The sequence below is a fragment of the Neolamprologus brichardi genome, chromosome 11, assembly GCF_056152115.1.
Source record: "Neolamprologus brichardi isolate AB-2024 chromosome 11, ASM5615211v1, whole genome shotgun sequence".
Classification (NCBI taxonomy): domain Eukaryota; kingdom Metazoa; phylum Chordata; class Actinopteri; order Cichliformes; family Cichlidae; genus Neolamprologus; species Neolamprologus brichardi.
In genome coordinates, this window is record NC_142114.1 from 13383556 (window position 1) to 13403519 (window position 19964).

The 19964-nt window shown below is 38.9% G+C and overlaps 1 protein-coding gene and 1 pseudogene across 2 annotated transcripts; both read left to right on the top strand.

Moving 5' to 3' along the window:
• The first annotated feature begins 186 nt into the window (after positions 1-186).
• Positions 187-9333, top strand: LOC102792602 (sodium-dependent neutral amino acid transporter B(0)AT3-like; annotated as a pseudogene).
• Positions 9334-10134: 801 nt separating this feature from the next.
• On the top strand, positions 10135-15321 carry si:ch211-254p10.2 (ferroportin). Of its 2 annotated transcripts, none has more exons than XM_006801426.3 (10): positions 10135-10354; positions 10537-10633; positions 10896-11001; positions 11095-11162; positions 11319-11478; positions 11765-11880; positions 12073-12199; positions 12361-12615; positions 13221-13901; positions 14366-15321. In XM_006801426.3, exons 3-10 carry the CDS (start codon positions 10899-10901, stop codon positions 14623-14625), a joined length of 1770 nt encoding a protein of 589 aa, XP_006801489.3. In that variant the 5' UTR covers positions 10135-10354; positions 10537-10633; positions 10896-10898; the 3' UTR covers positions 14626-15321. The 2 variants fall into 2 exon arrangements, with proteins under 2 accessions (XP_006801489.3, XP_035768209.2); XM_035912316.2 differs by having other exon boundaries at positions 10537-10622.
• Positions 15322-19964: the final 4643 nt, after the last annotated feature.

A 19964-nucleotide genomic window follows, 5' to 3' on the forward strand; every position in this document is an offset into this window, starting at 1 on the left:
ATGAAATAAATCTCCAAACATGTCTAGAGTCAGCTGTCTAACATTGCATAGGTCCACCCTGAGCCTCGAACAGTTCTGATCTGTCAGTGCATAGCCACAGAGCCTCTGGGGCTGTCTCTACACACTGGCATGTTGGCAGCACAACCTTGGCTGGTATGGGTTGTTGGGTGGGGCCTTCAGGGATACATGAAACAAGCCTTCAAGGCTTTCTACAAGAAACACAAGAAGGCAAAGTTCTGCTACTATAGCTCTGTGGTTTGGGCTTGTTCCGGGCACTCCCATGACGCCTGTTTAGACAGGGATCTGGGAAGCTTCGAGGCCAGGTCAAAGCACTGGGTTTTTAACGTTCCTCGAGTTGTTCCTAAGCAGCATTTGTGGTGGATTTGCGGTGGAGGAGGCTGCTGCTACTGAGGAGTGCTTTCGTTCAAGTAGGTGCCATCCACATAAATGCCAGGACTCCAAGGCTTTCCAGACAAACATTAAATTGTTGTCTGTTTGATGTTAAATGGTCATTTAAAAACCATGCAGCATCACCCAGCTGCTCATAGATCATCTGTTTTCAAGTGGCAGCCAATCAGAAATTACCTTAAATTCAATTCAATTTTATTTATACAGCACCAAATGACAACAATAGTCACCTCAAGGCACTTTATATTGTAATGTAGACCCTACAATAATACATACAGAGAAATGGAGGGTGATCTTTAAAAGGGGAGGATTAAAACAGATTGTCTCATACAGTAGATGAACTGAGGGGCTGCACCAAGGTCCAGTAAACAATAGGCAAAATAAAAAGAAAGTTGAAACAACTCTTTAAACTAAAACAAGCTTTAGTCTGTTTTTTTTTTTTTTTTAAATTCACCTGTCCATTAGCTCTTCTGGTGTCTTAACGGTGCTTTTCTCTCTCCTCCAGTTCTCTTTAACCTTTATTCACTCAAGCTCATAAATACAATCCAGCCAACAAAGTCTCCAATCTGGAAAAAGAACTTTAAAGATTAGCTTACATTTAGTTTAGTTTAAAAAAGCAATTCTTTGAATACAAACCGACATACCTTGAAATTATCATCTGAAGCTACAGCTATGTAAAGCTGTGCCCTAGAAATATTTGTTTCCACAGATGATGGCTTGTAACAAAAAACCTTTGAGAACCACTGAGCTAGTCTAGGTTGCCAGCTAAAGAGTGCTCTAATTCACCAACCTGATCTTTCAGATGAGGAAATGGGGCTCTCACTGCTTACAGCAACAGAAGTCAACTTAATATAGACTCTATGGAGCCCATACCTTACCTTCTTGTTTTGGATCAAAAGTTATATGTAGCACAATTCAGTTCAATTCAAGGCACTTTAAATGTTAAGATAAAGACACTACCTACAATAATAGAGACAAAACCACAACAATCACCTTTGAACAAGCACTTGGTGACAGTGGGAAGGAAAAACTCCCTTTTAACAGGAAGGAACCTCCTGCAGAACCAGGCTCAGGGAGGGGTGGCCATCTGCCCTGACCGGTTGGGGTGAGGAGAAGAATACAGGACAAAGACACGCTGTGGAAGAGAGAGAGAGTTTAATAATAACTAATAACTATTGTCTGCAGTTATAAGTGTTGTATGTGTCTGTGTAATGAACTTACACAGTAAATGCTAAATTGATTAAACCCAGCACTCTTGTCCAGCTGTGATCACTCATCTCAGTACACGTCTGTGTAAATATCTGTTTGGTCTTGGTCCCATTCACAGACTACATATATAAACACAGATGTAGCCACTCTGACTCTTGTCTGTTGGTTAGTAAAGTCCTGTTGCGAAGCCTCAAATGATTGTTTTCATCGTTGGGTTCTTGGTGTTCTGAAAGTGGATGTGACATGCAAGGTGTAAATTTGCCTAAGAAACCGGGGGCAAGTGTGCGCTCATGCACAGGATCAGTGTTGTCTTAATTAAAATCAGTCGGGCATATGATAACTGTACTTTGAGTCAAACATTGAATGACCTGGAGTACCGCCACTCAACGCTAAATTCCCTGTTTTATTGTCTGTGAAGGTTCTCAGTCATCCAGGTCATCGTAGTCAAAGGAGCTTGCAAAGCCCAGGGTGTGAGTGGGCGTTAAGGCGTCTGGGAAGGGATCTCAAAACTGGATTATAGATGGCAGACGCCTTAACGCCCACTCACACCCTGGGCCATCTGACCTCAGGAATTCGCATGATAAGGTGGGGCCAGGTTTCACAATGAACCCACCCGAAACTCTGGCTGATTGGGACCCACACCCAGTTCCACACCTTGGCTCAGGCGATTAGAGGATCATCAGGGGGTCCTTTTGTCCCTCTGTGGGGGGGCACTCCCACCAGGTTTATATCTGGGACTCTCCACCATTTGACCTTAGAACTGAAGAAGCCTCTCGGATGAGAGGTGAAACGTCTTCAAGCAACTTAAAGAAGTCCAGACGCTTTTCTTTGCAAGCTCCTTTGACTCCCTGTTTTATTCACTGTCATTAATGCAGGGATGTCAAACATAATGCCCGAGGGCAGAATCGGCCCAGCAAAGACTCTAATCCGGCCCGCTGGACGGCTTTGGAAAATTTGAACTTTTAACTGCATTTTCACAAGTTTTACAGCTTTTCCTGCTGATAAAGACCTCCCTCACAGCCATCTACACTACACTAAGTATTTAAGTTGTTAAGTAATAGATTAACAATTAAATGATAGAAAAATGTCTGTTAAGTGAGCATTGGTTTTATGTTTTTTATATTTTACACATTGTCTAGTTAAAAACATGTTATTTTTGTGTAGACAGATTAAACTTTGCTTAAACTTTTTTGTGTATATGTTCTCAGAGTTTCAACAATTTTTTGATCTATGTCAGAAAAACTGTTTTCTTCAGTTGGACGAATCAACGCTTTAAGGGAGTCCTACACAACCAATATTATAAAAGTGTGAGCCTCACACGAGCAGTGGCTTCTGTGGATCTACCTCTCTCCATCATAGAACACCGCCGTTAACTCTCACGTTATATCCTACGTTATATTCATTCTGAGCTTGAGCTTCAAAGGCAGCACACCTCCAGTTGATGCTCTATGACACCACGGACTAGTCAATCCATCACAAACATCTAGTTCATATTATCTCACAGTGTGCGCCACAATTTACATTCCAGCACTGAACAGTGAACTACTGTATCACCACAATACTACAGTGTTTCACTGATAAAGAAGCAAAAACTAACCGACACTGGCCTGAAGGACAGGATATTGCCCCATCGGCAGCTGGGTGAGCTGGAGGTGGAAGAGGCTGGAGACCGGCAACAAGTTCTGGTACACGCTGACCTGTGTGGGGTTTTGTGTGGGTCTCAGAAATATCTGGCGCTTCCAATATCTAACTCAGAGTCAAGGGCACGGGTAATACTTTCATGGTTTAACTATTCACAATCATGCTGCTTGAAAATAAAATATTGAAACAGGAATACTCATGTATAGCTGTGAACACATAATATTTACAGGTTATATTGTAATTTCGCATAATTTCTCATGATTATAATGTAAAATAAATATATATTAGAATGCTTTATAATAGTGGAGATGTTTCTCCAAGTTTAGTTCAACATCACTGATGTAATGTTAACATGCTGTAAAAACTGTAGTACTGTATAATAGTCCTGTTTAGATCAAATATAAGACACTACAGAGTGTCCTTTAAAACATTCACTGGCTGTACTACATCCACATAAGTGTTTTTGGTGGCTGATTTCTTTTACACCACCATAATTGCCTGCAAGATGAGCCTTAGCGACATACTGTGAAAATGTGTGGGAGAAGCTTCCCCTGTGGATTACCTCTGGTAGTGGGAAACCCTGAACGCAACTTGACAAGAGGAAGGTGGGCAGCAGTGCTGCATACTGTTGTATCATGTTTGTACATGTTCTGTATCTGTGAAGTTTGTGGTATTGATACTGCTGTGAAGGTGTAGCTCATTGCTTTCCACAGAGTAAATATTTTAATTTCCCAAGGTTCCATGTGTGACTTCATGCCTTCCCTATGCAGTGTTGACCTTATTTCTGATAAGAGGTTTGAGTTCTTTCAATGCGGTAAAGTTTCACCAAATCTAAGTTGCATATTTAAAATGATTTTAACAATGAAACTGGATTTTGTCATCTTGAATTTAATTTAATTTCCTCCCTCTCTTCACTCTCTGAGTGTGCTGATCTTCCAGCTAAAGAGCCTTCACACTGGAGACGCTAAAGAGAGAGAAACATGCCTGCTGATTTATGAAAAACAGGTACAAGTCTCTTGAAGGTTGTTTGTTTGGGGGAAAAGCAGATTATAGATTTGTAATGTAAAATAGCCTCATAATAGTTCACCACACACTCCACTTGGGAAATCATTAAAATCATCATGCTTAAATTCTTTGTTTCCTCTTTTGTAACTTTCAACTTCATAAAATAATTAAGGACAGCTAACACGCTCACATCAGTCGAAAAATCAAGGCAAAATACTCTGTCACAAATAATGTTCTCTGAAAGGGAAACTCCTACAAATAAATAGCATGACAGACAGCCCCAGAAATGACCCTACCTATGGCTTTTAATCCCCAGTTTGTCACTCCGCTTCTTTAGTGAATCCCAACAGCATTTTGTTCTCTGTTTTTTATTTATTTATTTATATTAAACTGGCAATTAAATTTTGCACTGAACCTTTAGTAAATATGTCCCTAAGTCTCAAGAATTCTATATCACCATTTAAAGGGATGTAAAAAAAAAAAAAAAAGAAAAAGAAAAAAGAAAGAAAGAACGAACGAAAGAAAGAAAAATGCCACTAACACGTGGTTCATTTATCATCTGAGTTCTGCTGACCAAAAGTGTTTGAGCATGTTTCAGCTGTATGTAGGTTAAAACAAATGCAGCCAAATGATACTAATTAGCACTAATATAAAGAGAAAAGGAGTGCATGCCTCTCTCAGAGTCACAAAAAATAGAAAAAAATATTTTGTCAATGAAAACTTGTTTAAAAAGAACAAAGAAAGAAAAAAAAATCAGTGGATTGCAGTGTGTTGCTGTTTATGCCCTGATACTACTTTGGCATATGTTTGCAGCTCTGCTCCACAGAGAATTTATCAATCTGATTTCATCAATTTAGTGAACAGCTAGGCCCTAAGATAAGATGCCTCTATTATGATCAACTTTTTCTTGGTCCTTCATGATTCATTGCAGTTGATGTTTAAGTAGGGTTAGGTATAATCTGACAGATACAATCTAGCATTTGATTAAACAGTAGTTATGTAGTAATTAATGTAGATGCCAAGAATGGGAGGAGATGCTGACTTAGAAACTCTGACATGTTACGGTACATGTATCTGTCCAACTGGAGTCTGGTCTGCAAAGCTAAATACAATAAATATGGATTTAGTCTGACATGTACTGTAATCTACAAGTTTTTTTTTTAAATTTATTTGCCTCTAATATAAAGTGAACTATATTACATGTGCTTTTTGGCTGCAATAAATGTGTGAGTGATATTATTTTGTGTGAATATAACAAACTATAAGTACAAGACTAAATTTCATACACTAGTATATTTTTTCAGTGTAATAGTTTGGTCATTACGTTCATTCACTGGAATAGCAGAGACAGTGTTCAAATAACCATCTTAGAAACTGTATCATGTAACAAACTGAAAACTCACTATCACAGTTTTATTTCATGGGTTCCTTATGGTATCCGTGCTCAGTCAACTGTCATTGCTTCTGTTATCAGCATCTTATCATGTCATTTTATACAAACACTTTTATCAAACAAGCCGCACTGTTCCCATAGCTTTAACAGTCAATAAGAAATTAGAAGACGCTGATAAAGCAGTCACCGCGTTCTCCCCTTCTCTTCATCAGACCTAACAGAGAGATGAGTTACATGTGAGCATTGGTGCTTACCTTAGAAATACACCAAAATAACAAGGAGCAAATGTTCGACATGGAAGCTGAAAGTGATGAGCAGCGATTTTGCCACTTATCAATTACAGGTGCATTTCTGATTCCTTATGTCATTGCCTTGGTGTTTGAGGGACTTCCCCTGCTGCACATGGAACTGCACATGGAACTGGCCATTGGACAGCGGCTACGCATGGGAAGTGTTGGAGTGTGGAGTGTTCAATCTCCCCATATCCGGGAGGTGTAGGTGAGAACGTCTGGTATGTGAAATGGTCGTATACCAGACATTCGAAAAATGCGAAAAAATGAGCAAACTTGTGTCATACTTAACACCACTCTATAATTTATGTTAATTTCTATTAACTTTTAATGGTGAATTTTTAAAAACAGGCGTGGCTTCGATGCTGGTGTCTTCCTGGTTGGACTGTTCTACAACATGATCTTGGCCTGGATCCTGTGATACTTCTTCCATTCCTTTCAGAGTCCACTTCCCTGGAGGGACTGCCCAGTAAACCTGAATCATACTGGTAATATTGACATCATGATATTATAGATTAATATGTGCCAAAATTAACTAAAGGCCCACAGATTACTTATGATATCTCTAATTTCTAAACCCTGAACATAACACCAAACATTGAGACCAGTGGGTCCTTACAGTAGTAGCTGGTGTTGTGTCTTGCATCGTGTACATCTGCTTCATAAGAGGGATTGAGACTATTGGGTCTCCAATGTTGATATATTAAGCTTTTTGCTCCATTTATTGCACCCGCATGGTAGATAAATAAGGTTTGATAAAGGTTTTTCCACCTCGAAAAGATAGTTGCATGAGGGAATAGCATACGTTTTGCCCTGCATATGTTGGCCATTTGTCGAAACATATATCAACACAAATTGTTAACCAAATGGAATGTGACTGTTTGGTGATTTCAGTGCATACTTGTAAGCTAGTTGGATAAGCAGACAGTCTACAGGCTCACGTTTATAGATTTCTTGATTAACATTAGTGATTGCCTTCAATAGCCACTACATTGTTTTTCTTGGTCTTCATGCATATTCACTGTACTGCAGTTTGTGGCATCCATTCAGTTGGTTGAATAAGTTAGTTGTGTTGCATATGTGCAGCATGTTACTTTCACTTAATCATGCATTTGAAATATTTTTCGATCAAACTTCCGTAAATTGGAATAAAGGTCAAAATTCAACTACTGGCTGCATTAAAGGCAGTAACTGTGATGGATAAGCAGAAGACTAAACATTTATTTTTCTTTATTACCTATAAAAGTAACAATACCTAAAAATGTTACAAGCTGTAAAAATCTCTCTGAGTTGATGCTTTTGACGATACACTGATGAAAAGAGTTCATCCAAACTTTTCCCCAACAGGCTATTTATGCCACAGCCACTTTTCCATATCTTGTTTTGACCATCTTCTTGATTGACTCTCCCTGGAACGAGTGATGGCTCGATATATCTTTTCACTCCAAATGTAAGTCTATTACTTTTTTTCCCCTTACCAACATAATTTCATGTGATAAATCTGATATCTAACTAATGTTTATCACAGTGGGGAACTTTGAAAAATCCTAAAGTTTGGCTGGATGCTGCCACCCAGATCTTCTTCTCCTTGTCTTTGGCCTTTGGGGGACTTATTGCTTTTTCCAGTTATAATCCTCAGAAGTAAGAAAAGCCAAAAGAAAATGTTTTTTTTTAAAAAGCCATACATTATACTGATCAATACATTGTTTTGTTTTATTTTTTCAGGAATAACTGTGAGAGAGATGCCCTTATTGTTGGATGTGTGAACAGTTTTACATCAATATATGCGTCAGTTCCTATTTTTGCCATTCTTGGCTTTAAGGCAAATTGAAACAACTGCCAAAACTGGTAAGTTAAATAAAAAAATGATGTGAAACTTAAGCTTTAACATTACATAGATACAATATTAAAGCAAACATTTCTGATTTAATATTAATGCTTTTAATACTAATAGTGTTTTTGTTTGTTTGTTTGTTTTTTGCTGATATCAGGAACATATTAACCCTGACAAATGCATTTAACATCGGGGTTGGCAACATAACTCTTGAAAACTATGGCGAGTGGTTAAACTATCTCAATAAGACCGATCCCTTGGAAGTTAAAAGTCTCAATCTCAAAGCTTGCAATCTACAGACCTTCCTCGAAGAGGTGTAGCACATCTACTCATATAAAAAATAATTAGCATTTATGTATTTGTGATCATATATCATTTCCCACTCTTAGAGCGCTTCAGGAACTGGACTGGCATTTATTTTGTTTACTGAGGCAGTGATTGAAATGTCGGCCTCGCAGGTGTGGGCGGTCCTCTTTTTTGTTATGCTCTTTTGTCTCGGCCTGTCCTCCATGTTTGGAAATCTAGAGGGCGTCCTTACTCCTCTGCTGGATTTACACATAGTTCCACCCTGGATTCCTAAGGAAGCTTTCACAGGTATACCAAAAAGACTGAACAGCTTAACGTTGCATTTTCACTGACGGCACTAAGAAAACTGGTTTGTATTGTGTAATATTATTAAAACAAAAATAAAGATGATAAAGTTAGGTGCAAGATATCTATTACTTTCTACATAGAATTGTGACTATGACTAAATCCCACCTGGTATTTCAAAACACATGCATTACTTTTGCAAGAAACCTTTATGTTCTCTCTGAAGGTGTTTATATTAGTGATTTTAGTTTATAGTCACATGTCTTATGATGTCTGATATTTTGCTTACTTAATCTGTCTCATCTCCTTTGCTGTGGCCCTAATCTTCACTTTGGGCTCTGGAAACTACTGGCTGGAAATTTTTAACAGCTATGTAGGATCCGTGCCACTACTCATCATAGCTTTCTTTGAGATCATCGCTGTGGCTTTCATCTTTGGAATAAACAGGTGATATTATCATTGTCAATTTATGTCATGATTATACTTATGTTAAACAGTGTTTTTAAAAGGACAAATGTTACAAATGTTTCCATTTGCCCACAGGTTTAATGATGACATTGAATGGATGACAGGGCGGTGACCTAACATTTACTGGCAGGCAATTTACTGGCGCTTTATCAGCCCGTTCGTGCTTCTGGTGGTTTTTGTGGCTTATGTTGTGATCGAGGCTGAGAAACAACCAACATACAATGCATGGAACCCAGATTATGTAAGATTTTTTTTAATGTACCATTATGACACTTCATTAAATTTGGAACAAAGACTGACTTTCCACTGCATCACCCCCGCAGGTTCACTTCCCCCTTGCTGATGTCCTGCACTATCCTGAATGGGTTTTTGCTATCTGTGTGCTCTTATCGATCCTTCCTGTAGTCTCCATTCCCCTTGTGGCTTTCTATAAATTCATGTGCTTCCTGAAGAATTACACCATGAACAGACAATCAAAATCCATATGCAAATGAGTATTATCATGGGGAATTGTAAATAGATATCTTGACCTATGTTATTTGATTGGTGGTCAGGATTACAAGTAACCCCTGCCACTCATTATTAACTTTGTACTCTGTATGTTCATTTGAAAAACAAAAAGGCGAGCAAAATGATTCCACTTCATATTTTTACATTTTCCCATCTTTTTTAAGGTATGGTTTTGCATGCTTATTACACCTAATAATATCCTTAACATCCTTAACATATTGAAAATTTTAACCTAAATGCATCATTTGTACCAGAGACAGAGATGCAGCCTGATCAATTCAATGCATGACAATATCTCTGTGAATACGGATCACCAAGGGCTGGAACTGACTCTCATGTTTGTGTTATTATTCAATTAAAGGAAGATGACAGTTAATTTCCTGTGCTGATGTTTGGATAGGAACAAATGGAGCATGATGGATACTGTAACATGTGTCGTTTGTGATCAGCACATATATTAATAAAATAAACAATTTTCAGTTAAAATGTACATAAGCACATGAGCTGATTTTGTGATTTCATTCACATTTGCCCAACCCAACTTTTGCTACATGATAATCTTCTTTCTACTCTTGGTTACATGCACATGTAAAGAGTGATGTAGTGTTGCATGATGTGTCCTTGCATGTCAACAGTGCATGTGACTGTATGAGAGTAGCGGTACATGCATGTGCTCACTAGTCATGTTCATGTGTGCGTGCGTGTGTGTGTTTTGAGTTACACGCAGTTACCTTTTTGTGGTGTGGGTGGATGGTGATATTGTCCCTCCAGCGTCACGTGCTTTGGAATATGCTGGCTGCCTTTGTTGCCTCCCTGCCTGTTCTGCTTTTCTGGCACTTTCATACAATGGTGCACTTGAACACCCTGATGTTATTAAGCCTTTCAAACTACTACAGTTTGAATTCCAGCTCTCAGGAAAGACTAGCATCCCAATGTAGGATACATGGCACAAGACTCATCGTCGAGGAACAACAGCAAGGATTGACTGCAACGAGAAAACAAAAGGTAACAACTGAGCCTCCATTAACTTTGATTATTGCTGCTTTATGTCTGTATGGATAGAGCTATGCAAGGTAACATAATAATTATATTTTAATTTTAATTATTGCCGTGTACAATTACTTACTTTCTTCTCTGCTTCACAATCTGACACTACCAATGTTGATCATTATTTATGGCTCTTTTAGTTTTGGGGGAAAAAAAGAAACCTGATGTGACTAACTACAGAAGTTTACTGAGTTCAAAAGGACGTGCCGTTTCAACTGCTGTTGAAGTAAGTTAAAGGTAAGAAAAAAATGCAGTGTTTGACCAGCTGCTTACAAAATGTGACATATTCATTTCTGTGCTGTTCTAGACTTGTCACTAAGTAAATAAACAGTAATCGTCCAAGCGAGGATTTTGTAGTCGTCAAGAGGAAAGCGACCTTTTAGGATAAACAAATCAGCTGTATTTGTGATCATCTAAATATTACTGTTATCATGTATACAACACACTGTGCTATCAGCAACAGCAGACTGGTGTGACAAGTTCGATAACACTTCACTAGGACATGTCGCAGCGGGCAGATGCCTCCCAGTGTGGTGGGGTTGTGGTTGAGTTCGAGTCTGACAACATCCGGGATGCAAGAGCTGAAAAAGCTACGCGTATACCAGGTGAACTCGAATTAAAATCCAATTAGAATTTGTGCAGTGTCTTTGTAGCCAATGGAATATCTGCTTATTTGATTTGATGTATTTCCTTTTAAGGTTCAGCTCTTATCTACCTCAGGGGTCCCAAGTTTCTCATCTATGTCAGTGGAGCATTATCAATGTGGGTAAGAATCATTTCCTGAAGAAACATTCGTGGGGCAATAGGTAAGACTTCGCAACTAAAAGGACTGCAAGGTAGTCTCTTTACACTGTGTCACAGCACACTGACGACAATATTGCAACACAACACACGATGATGACTTTTCTCATGTGTTAAACAGGGCGACCGCATGTGGCACTTCGCAATCTCTGTGTTCCTGATTGAACTGTACGGCCGTAACTTGCTGTTGACTGCGGTGTTTGGATTGGTGGTGGCTGGGTCAGTTCTCATGTTTGGGGCTTTGATTGGAGACTGGGTTGATCGCAATCCTAGGAATAAAGGTATGCACAGCAATCTCATACCCATATGAAAATTCTAACATGTAATATAGCGAGGTACAGTGATAAGAGCTCAGTGGATTTCAATCTTGGGCCAGGAAATTTGCTGGTTTCCTATCCCACTAGGAGGTGAATTGCTATTCGCCAGATGTCTCAACTGTAAACCTCCTGGCACAAGGTTCATAGCCACTGACTCGTATCTGTTATGACTAGCATTCATTTTTACAACCCCCATAAAAAAAACCCAAAATGTATCTTTGAAATTCTTTTTTTCCATCTTCTATTTTAGTTGCACATGCATCTCTTTTCGTTCAGAACATCTCGGTGACAATATGTAGCATTGTGCTCATGTTGGTGTTCTCATACAAGCAAAGGATTGAACAGATCTGGGATGGATGGCTTACTGTGAGTAGACACTACATACTTGCTACAACACAATTGCTGTGTTTCGGTTATATATACTTGATATGAGTACTACACAGAAAAGTCATTGCTGTTGTTGTCCCCTCTGTCTCGTGTCCCTGTTGTCTCTGCCTCTGAGCTTGTGGCTACTCTGTGCTGTCATAGTAACATGTTGCATCGCAAAACTCACACAAGGTGGTTTGTTATACGGTGGTGATCGTCCTGGCAGATGTGGCAAACCTTGCAAGCACAGCACTGACCATTGCCATTCAGAGGGACTGGATTGTGGTCATCACAGGCTACAACCGAGGTCACCTAGCGGGTGAGGACATTCAGTCTGTTAATGAATATACTGGTTTGTATTTGAGGCTTGTCTGTGGAAGATAGATCCTCGAACTATAGAAAAGATCAGATATTGACTGACTACTCCTTAGCTTCCGATGCTGGACACACATTAACCTCTGTGTTTGTTCCTAACAAAAGGAATGAATGCAACCATGAGGCGGATAGATCAGGTGACTAACATCCTGGCCCCACTAGCAGTGGGACAGGTCATGACCCTTGCCTCCAACGTAGTTGGCTGTGGATTCATCCTGGGCTGGAACCTGGTGTCTCTAATTGTGGAGTTCTTCTTCTTGTCACGGGTTTATCGCATCGTCCCTGCTCTGTCAGCAAAACCACCATCGGTTGCAGTGGATCAAGCATATCTCCAGAGGATAGAGAGGAAAAGGTTACAAGGTATGAACTGTTCATTGGGTCTTTTTCATAGATCAAAAAGGGAATCCAATCTAGCAGTGCCTTAAACCTGTATTCTTTCTAATAGAAGGAAAACGACTTTTGCAAAAGATTTGGGGTGTCTAAAAACAGCCCTTACATCCCCATTAGCGTCAAAAGGGAGGATAAAGTGAATTTCTCTAGTGTGGGATTAGAAAAAGTGTTTAGGTGCTTTAGGGCAGGCTTACACTGTGAATGAGAAGTCAGTACTACAGTGTGCCTCCGTTTCTCAGTTATTCATGTTTGTTTTCAAAATATCAAGATGAGGAATCATATCTTCATGGGAGCTGCCTCTTTCCGAAAAAAAAAAAAGATCCAGCACTAAAGCTTTTTGACATACATTATCTTAAAACACAGTTTTGAGTTTGTGTACAGCATCCAAATGCAAGGGTCCACATGGTAAAGATTTCTGTTTGTACTCACACACATTAGCGTAGATGAATTGCGTTTGACAAATGATGTAGAGGCTAACGTGACATGGCATAGAGAGGATGCAGAAAAGCTAGTGAGGATTAGGCCTTTAGAATTAATGAACTCGAGTGATGGATGCCATTCTTGTTTTTCATTAGGAGAAGGCAATGTTGCACGACCTCAGGCTCTGACAGAGGGCAACTGCAACTCAAGCTTGCACCTGAAGGAAATCACCGATCTGCCGCTGTGTTTTCGGAGGTTCCGCTGGCTGGTGAGCACCTGTAAAGATGGCTGGATGGCCTACTATCGTCAGCCTGTTTTCCTCGCAGGAATGGGTCTGGCTTTCCTTTACACCACAGTGCTTGGGTTTGACTGCATCACCACTGGCTATGCCTATACTCAGGGGATAAGCGGATCTCTTCTTAGTCTGCTGATGGGCGTGTCAGCTATCACAGGCTTGATGGGCACTATAATGTTCACCAGGCTCAGGAAGGCCTATGGCCTGGTCAACACAGGTATCATCTCAAGCTGCCTCCACCTGGGCTGCTTGCTGCTGTGCGTGTGCTCTGTGTTTGCCCCTGGCAGCCCCATGGATCTCAGCTTGCTGATGCCCGACATTACTTCCAATTCCTCTACAGCGCTTGGTGGGATGACAGGCCAAAGGCAAAAACACACATACCCTATGATGGGAGGCAGCAATCAGCCACTTCTGCCCGACCGCTCTTCTATCCACTGGACCAACAACACAGTGCTTTTTGACAATGTTCCCTCCGGCACAGCTCCAGAATCTTACATCTCCATTATTCTGCTGTTCTTGGGTGTCATTACAGCGCGCATTGGTGAGTAGACACAAATTCAGAGCTTATTCAGTGCAGAGAAAAACTTATATACAAGTGATATTGCCATTTTTAATGCCCATCTCATGTGGGTACACGGCAGTTATTCCAGTAATAATTTATTTTGAATATACTGATATATAGTGATAATTATCCTTTTGAGGTAATTTAACAAAAAATAAAAATTACCTAGTCAGTCCACCAGAGAGCACTATTGTAAACTCTAAAATGTATTTCTCATTACATACAAGGTTTTTGGATATTTATTTCTATTGATGCACAGAGTTTAAATATTGGTGTAGAGTATGAAATATATGTCAAAAAATACATAAATCTGCCCAAAATGTGACTTTTCTGGGTAATTTTGTTATACAAGTACAATTTTTAATCTGGTCAAATGAAATTTACTACAGCTGAATCAGTGCCCATCTGTTATAAAGGTCAGTTCATCTATTACTGTGTTTCAGGTCTCTGGTCCTTTGACCTGACTGTGACTCAGCTTCTGCAGGAGAACATCTGTGAATCAGAGAGAGGAGTGGTTAACGGGGTGCAGAGCTCCATGAATTACCTGATGGACCTGCTTCACTTCATTATGGTGATCTCTGCTCCGCAGCCACAACACTTTGGCATCCTAGTTATAATTTCTGTGTTCTTCATCACCACGGGGCACACTATGTACTTCCTGTATGCACATAAAGCCAAGAGAAAACACCGCCTCGACACATAAGGAGCAGCTTACACATCCAGGCATGAGATGCTCACTAGCACTGAATCCACTCTGCACCAGTGAAATGAATGTCTCCCTCCTGATCCTTCAGCAAACTAATTGCAACACTCCAACTGTTTCTAACTCAGCCATTCATTTCAGCACAACACAGCAAGTGCCAATCCCACCTCAGCTGCTTTCACACTGCAGGGCCACGTGCCATGGCAGCAAACGAAAACTCAGGTGAAGTAGAGTGGGAGACAAGCTCTCGCTTTATGTACATAAGTCGAAGTGGCTACCATAAACGCTGCCTCCAGGGGAAATGTCCTAAGAGGACACAAAGGTTACGACTTAAGGCACCAACAAATGTTTTTGCCAACTGTGCAGAATACTTGTATACTGCAAGACTTTCAAACAAGACGGTTAACTTCATAGCTTTTTTGGATGGGAAGGTGAAGGGACAGAGAGATGAATCTAACCATCACCTCAGTACAGATCTGCTGCTGTGAAAAAATCCTGAACGTGACACATGAAAATAAAGACAAGACAAAGCTGTACATTTTCAAGTGGCATTGATGTTACTGATCCGTCCACTTGGAAATATTCCAGGATGTCCAAAAAGGAAGATAAAGGGAACTTGATGTGAGATTGTTTGAAAGATTGTTTAAATTAAAAGGAAAGAAAGAAAACCCTGAAAGGCAACCCCCCCCCCCCCCCCCCCCCCCGCCCTTTTTATTGGACAAAAGTGAAAGGACAAGTGTTTCTTCCCCTGGTTTGTTTCTCTGTGGATGAATCAAGCAAACATTTGCCTTTCTTTCATGCATAAAATCCTGGATTATGAATTACAACACAAACACACACAAAAATATTTTATTCTAATTGCTTGTGTATTTAGAAAAATTAAAATAAAAACATACTTTCTTGTCATCTCATATAAAGAGTGATATTAATAGTTTTATAGAAATCCAAAACCACCAATCTTCATTTTGGGACATGTTTGAAATCAGTGATAACTACATGTTGATAACTGCCATTAGGAATCTTGTTTGACAGTTTGCTTCATTCTTTTGTAGTTCTGAAGAACTAAACATTTCCTTACCTCAGCTAAGAGCAAGACCACTGAATCCAACATGGGGATTACCCTCAGCTACTGCGTGTTTTCATATCTCATTCATGTGCAGTGGAGACAATATCAAAGTTGAATCTTTTGTCATAAAACATGCATCACATCTCAGTATTTTTGTAACATTTTCTTGTGACATTTCTGTATTGTACATTGTCATTTTTAAGACTATTTATGACAATAAAGATGACTGACGAAGATCTTTGGGCTCAGGCAAAATACATACATGTTAAAAAAAATTTGCAGAATTGTGCCAAAATGTCATCTAAATACATTGATTACAAACATAGTACATGACCTTTCATAAAATAAGAAACACAATTAGAAAACAGCAGCAAACATCAGTTTTAATGCTCAGTCAGAACATTAAAACACTAAAAATGTGTAATTTGTCGTCTTATTTTATCTCATTTATCTTATTTCATCTTATTTTTACATTTTAATGAAAGAGGTTATAAATATTTGTGGATTAACCATCACAGAAACACACAAAAAATATTTTGATAACTAACAATACTGATCATTTTGGGCAGCTGCATGACTCTTACATTGAGTGGTGGTTTAATACATTTGTTGAGAACTGTTTATTGTGAAATGTAGTTGCTAGAAGACTAACAATATTATTAATTAGCATAAACTTGTACATTAACGGCACTTGAAGTTTCTCAGTCACACATTAAGCACTGTCCTAGACTAAATGAAACATTTAATGAACTAATCCCCTTAAAAAAGTATTTAGTGAGGGATTAGGCATAATCAATATCTGGGAAAATAAGCTACTGTTACGAAGCCACATGCAAATGTAATAGCTGTTGGTCATCAGAAGAGGTCATTGTGCCATTAAGTGCTCATCATCATGCCATTGTTGTTTCAAAAATGATTGCCTGTAATCTGTGGAACAGACCAATCTCAAATGATTGATATCAAGTCATCCACAGACAAGATTCCTGACACAAAGTAGAAGCTGCGTGATTTTTATATCCAAATAAAAAGTGTCACAAAATACACATTTTACAGTTGTACTTTTAAGATTTTTGGTACACAAGTATGCAAAGAAAGCTAATGAATAACTGCTATCTGCAGAATTCCCACTATGTAAATAAAAGGCATTTACAATAAATGAATCACTGGTCCCGAAGAGTGTCATCAAAATAGAATATTTACATTTATATGTGTATCTTTTGCAACCCTTTAAATTAAGGTTGTACTGTTTCTATCACCATCGCTGACAGTGTATGAATCAGAGATTGGAGTGATAAACCTTGGTAATGCACAGAACCTATGAAAAGGCTTCCTAAGACGACTAGCCAGGAAGAGCTGTTGTTGTTTTCCAAGCAACGTCAGTTTATTTCTATAGCACCTTTCTAAAAGCATGTAAGTAACATGGTACTTTACAAAATTTACAAAAATAGCTTGATAAAACATTTCATAGTTCATAACATGAATGGAATAAGAACATATAGTATTGTTTTAAAGGTCCAGTCTGACCTTTGCTATATTTCTTATCTGTATAAAGCAAGACTGGACTAGACTTTTGACATATATCTACCCTATACATACAATGTATCTCTGCAGATTAAGCTTGATGATTAATGAGTACAGATTAGTCATTCATTTATGCCTGTTATACCAAGTAGCACTATCAAGCTAGCATGCCATGTGGTGTGGTCTTACCTACAGTATGAGTGGCTAATGCTAGCTGTTAAAACTACAGCTAATAAGTTTTCCTTTGTCTTCTGGTGGCAAATTAGAGACACTGCCTGGCTGCTTATGGGCTAACCATTTAGGGGAAAGACCCATGTCTCCTCTTCCTTATATATAATGGCCAAAAACAAAAACACACCTGCTAAATAAACCGACAGACTAATAAAACGCTAAAATTTCACTCACCAAAACTGAAACAGAAACTTCTTAGATGAGCTATACCTTACTGCAACTCTCCTCTATAAGACAGTTCAATTAAAAATGCTCCAAAAAGCACCAGCAGGACAAAAAGTGAAGAGTTCCAGTTAGTAAATAAGTAAATAATCATCTCCTTCAGAGTTGTTATGAACAGGGAAACTACTAATAAAGCCCCATAATAGATGTCCGTTTGTCCCGTTTGTGTCTTTCAGAGCAATTTTATAATAAATAATGTTGCCTCCTTTGTGGCACCAGCTATTGAAGCAGTTTGTGCCTCTGTGCTTGCTGTCACTTTTCTTGCTCATAACTTAGCCCTACACCCTCTTTTCCAATTATGGTAGCCTAACTTCTGGAATCAAAATACTAAGGCCAAACCACCACTGGGTGATGCTGCTACATACCCAGCATACTGTTACTTGTTATGCCTGCGCTCTGGTAAAATCAAAAATGTCTATGATGAAAAATGGATTATACAAATGAACTGCAACACCAGGGATTTATGTGCTGTCAGCGACTCATGATAATATTATAAGCTTTGGCTATGATTGTGATACCATGTAAGATGATTAGAGGCCAAAGCTGAGATTATATCAGGTAAGGCCAATGACCTAATTTAGGGCTGGGCAAATAAACACATGATAGACACAAAAATGGACCTTTGCTAGAATTTTCTGAAGAGCTCTTACATTACACTACATTATTTTTAAACTCCCAAACTCAGATATAATATTTTAATTGGAGATGAATGGTTTTCATTCCAGATTGTGATAAAGAGCTCAAAGAAGACAGGAAAGAGTTGATAAACAGCAGAGGATCTGTCTAATGTGCAATTTTAATGTGCTTGTAAAAAAAAACCTGCTACTAAATATTTAATATATGTAGCAGACTGTGGCTTGACTTTTGACCTTTTGTGAGTGGCTATTGTTTTGGAAATCTCTGTAATGAACCCAAAAGAGTTTCATAATTTTTATTAGTCTGTTGCAGCGCTGCGCGCCTGCAGTAGAGTTCCTCCCATGGTTGTCATGGCAGTCCCTGGTTAAAGACACTAGTAGTACACAGAGCTGCCTTACAATTTTGGCTTTAGGCATCTTCACTTTGCAATTCGTTTACTTGAAAAACTGGGTCAGTGGTAGCACATTAAAACTAGGTTTGTCCCCCTGGCTTTGTAACACGTTCACTTTCTTCCTACAGTGGTATCACAAAAGCAAATGCTCAAAGACAGCCACATACAGTAATGTAATTAAGTCTGGTACAAACCAAGGATGTGGTCATATTAGTTCATTTACTTAGTAATTGGTAATTTTTTTCTTTTCATTTTAAAAAGATTTTAAGAGGACTTAAAGGAAGACTTACCTATTGTAATAAGTCTAATATGTACTCTGCAGGAGGAGTGCAATTGGTGTCGTGCCAATCACTTACATTAAAAGAACAAAAAGGCCGCAGTGGAACGATAGGACTCGTCCTCACATGAAAGAGAAACACCACCTAGAGATGGGGACCTTTTCTCATTCTGCAGTTTGCTGTATCAGCAGTTTGGGATGGCAGCACAGCTGAATGGCTTTGCAAGGACCCAGTCAAGCATCACACCGCTGACAGAGGGGAAAAAAGATATAATGATAATAGATAAAATGTTGCCCATACTGAGATTTAATGTCCTTGTTTTTCTTTGATCGATACATGTTGGGTCACACTGATCCCTCTGCAAGTTCACTAAGCACCCTGACAGCAATTGCAGTTGGACATCTTAGTTGGACAGCTTAGAGCTCTGTAATAAAAATGGACACTTTATGGTTGCAGCAATAGTCTGCAGGGTGATTAAAAGGCTTTTTTTCTTTGTTTGTTTTCTCTTTTTTTTTTCATTATCGTCCTATTAGAGAAACGTACAGTTTCAAATGAAGTGTCCCAAACAAACAGTTGATTAATCAGCTTCACTGGCCATAAATGAATAAATCAAAAAAGTAATTATTCCCACAAAATCCAACATGCCTGGGTTTCAGATCCTCTGTATAGGTCTACTGATATTTTACACACCAACGATTGACTGAGAAATTCAATAAATCATTTGGAGATTAATTAGAGACTCAAAAATGTTACAGAATACTGAATGTTAAATCAAGTTCCCAGCATAAGTTGATCTCTTGTCTGATGAACTCCCCGAGATCCAGCCTCAATTTGCAATATATCACATAAAACACTGGAAACTCTGTTCACTGTTCACTATAATCAGTAGCTATCTAGATCAGTGATAAAGAGTTTTGATTACTCAAAATTCTAATGCTTGCTCCACTTTATATACAGCAGGTAAATGCTCTGATGTTTACACATCCACCTGAAT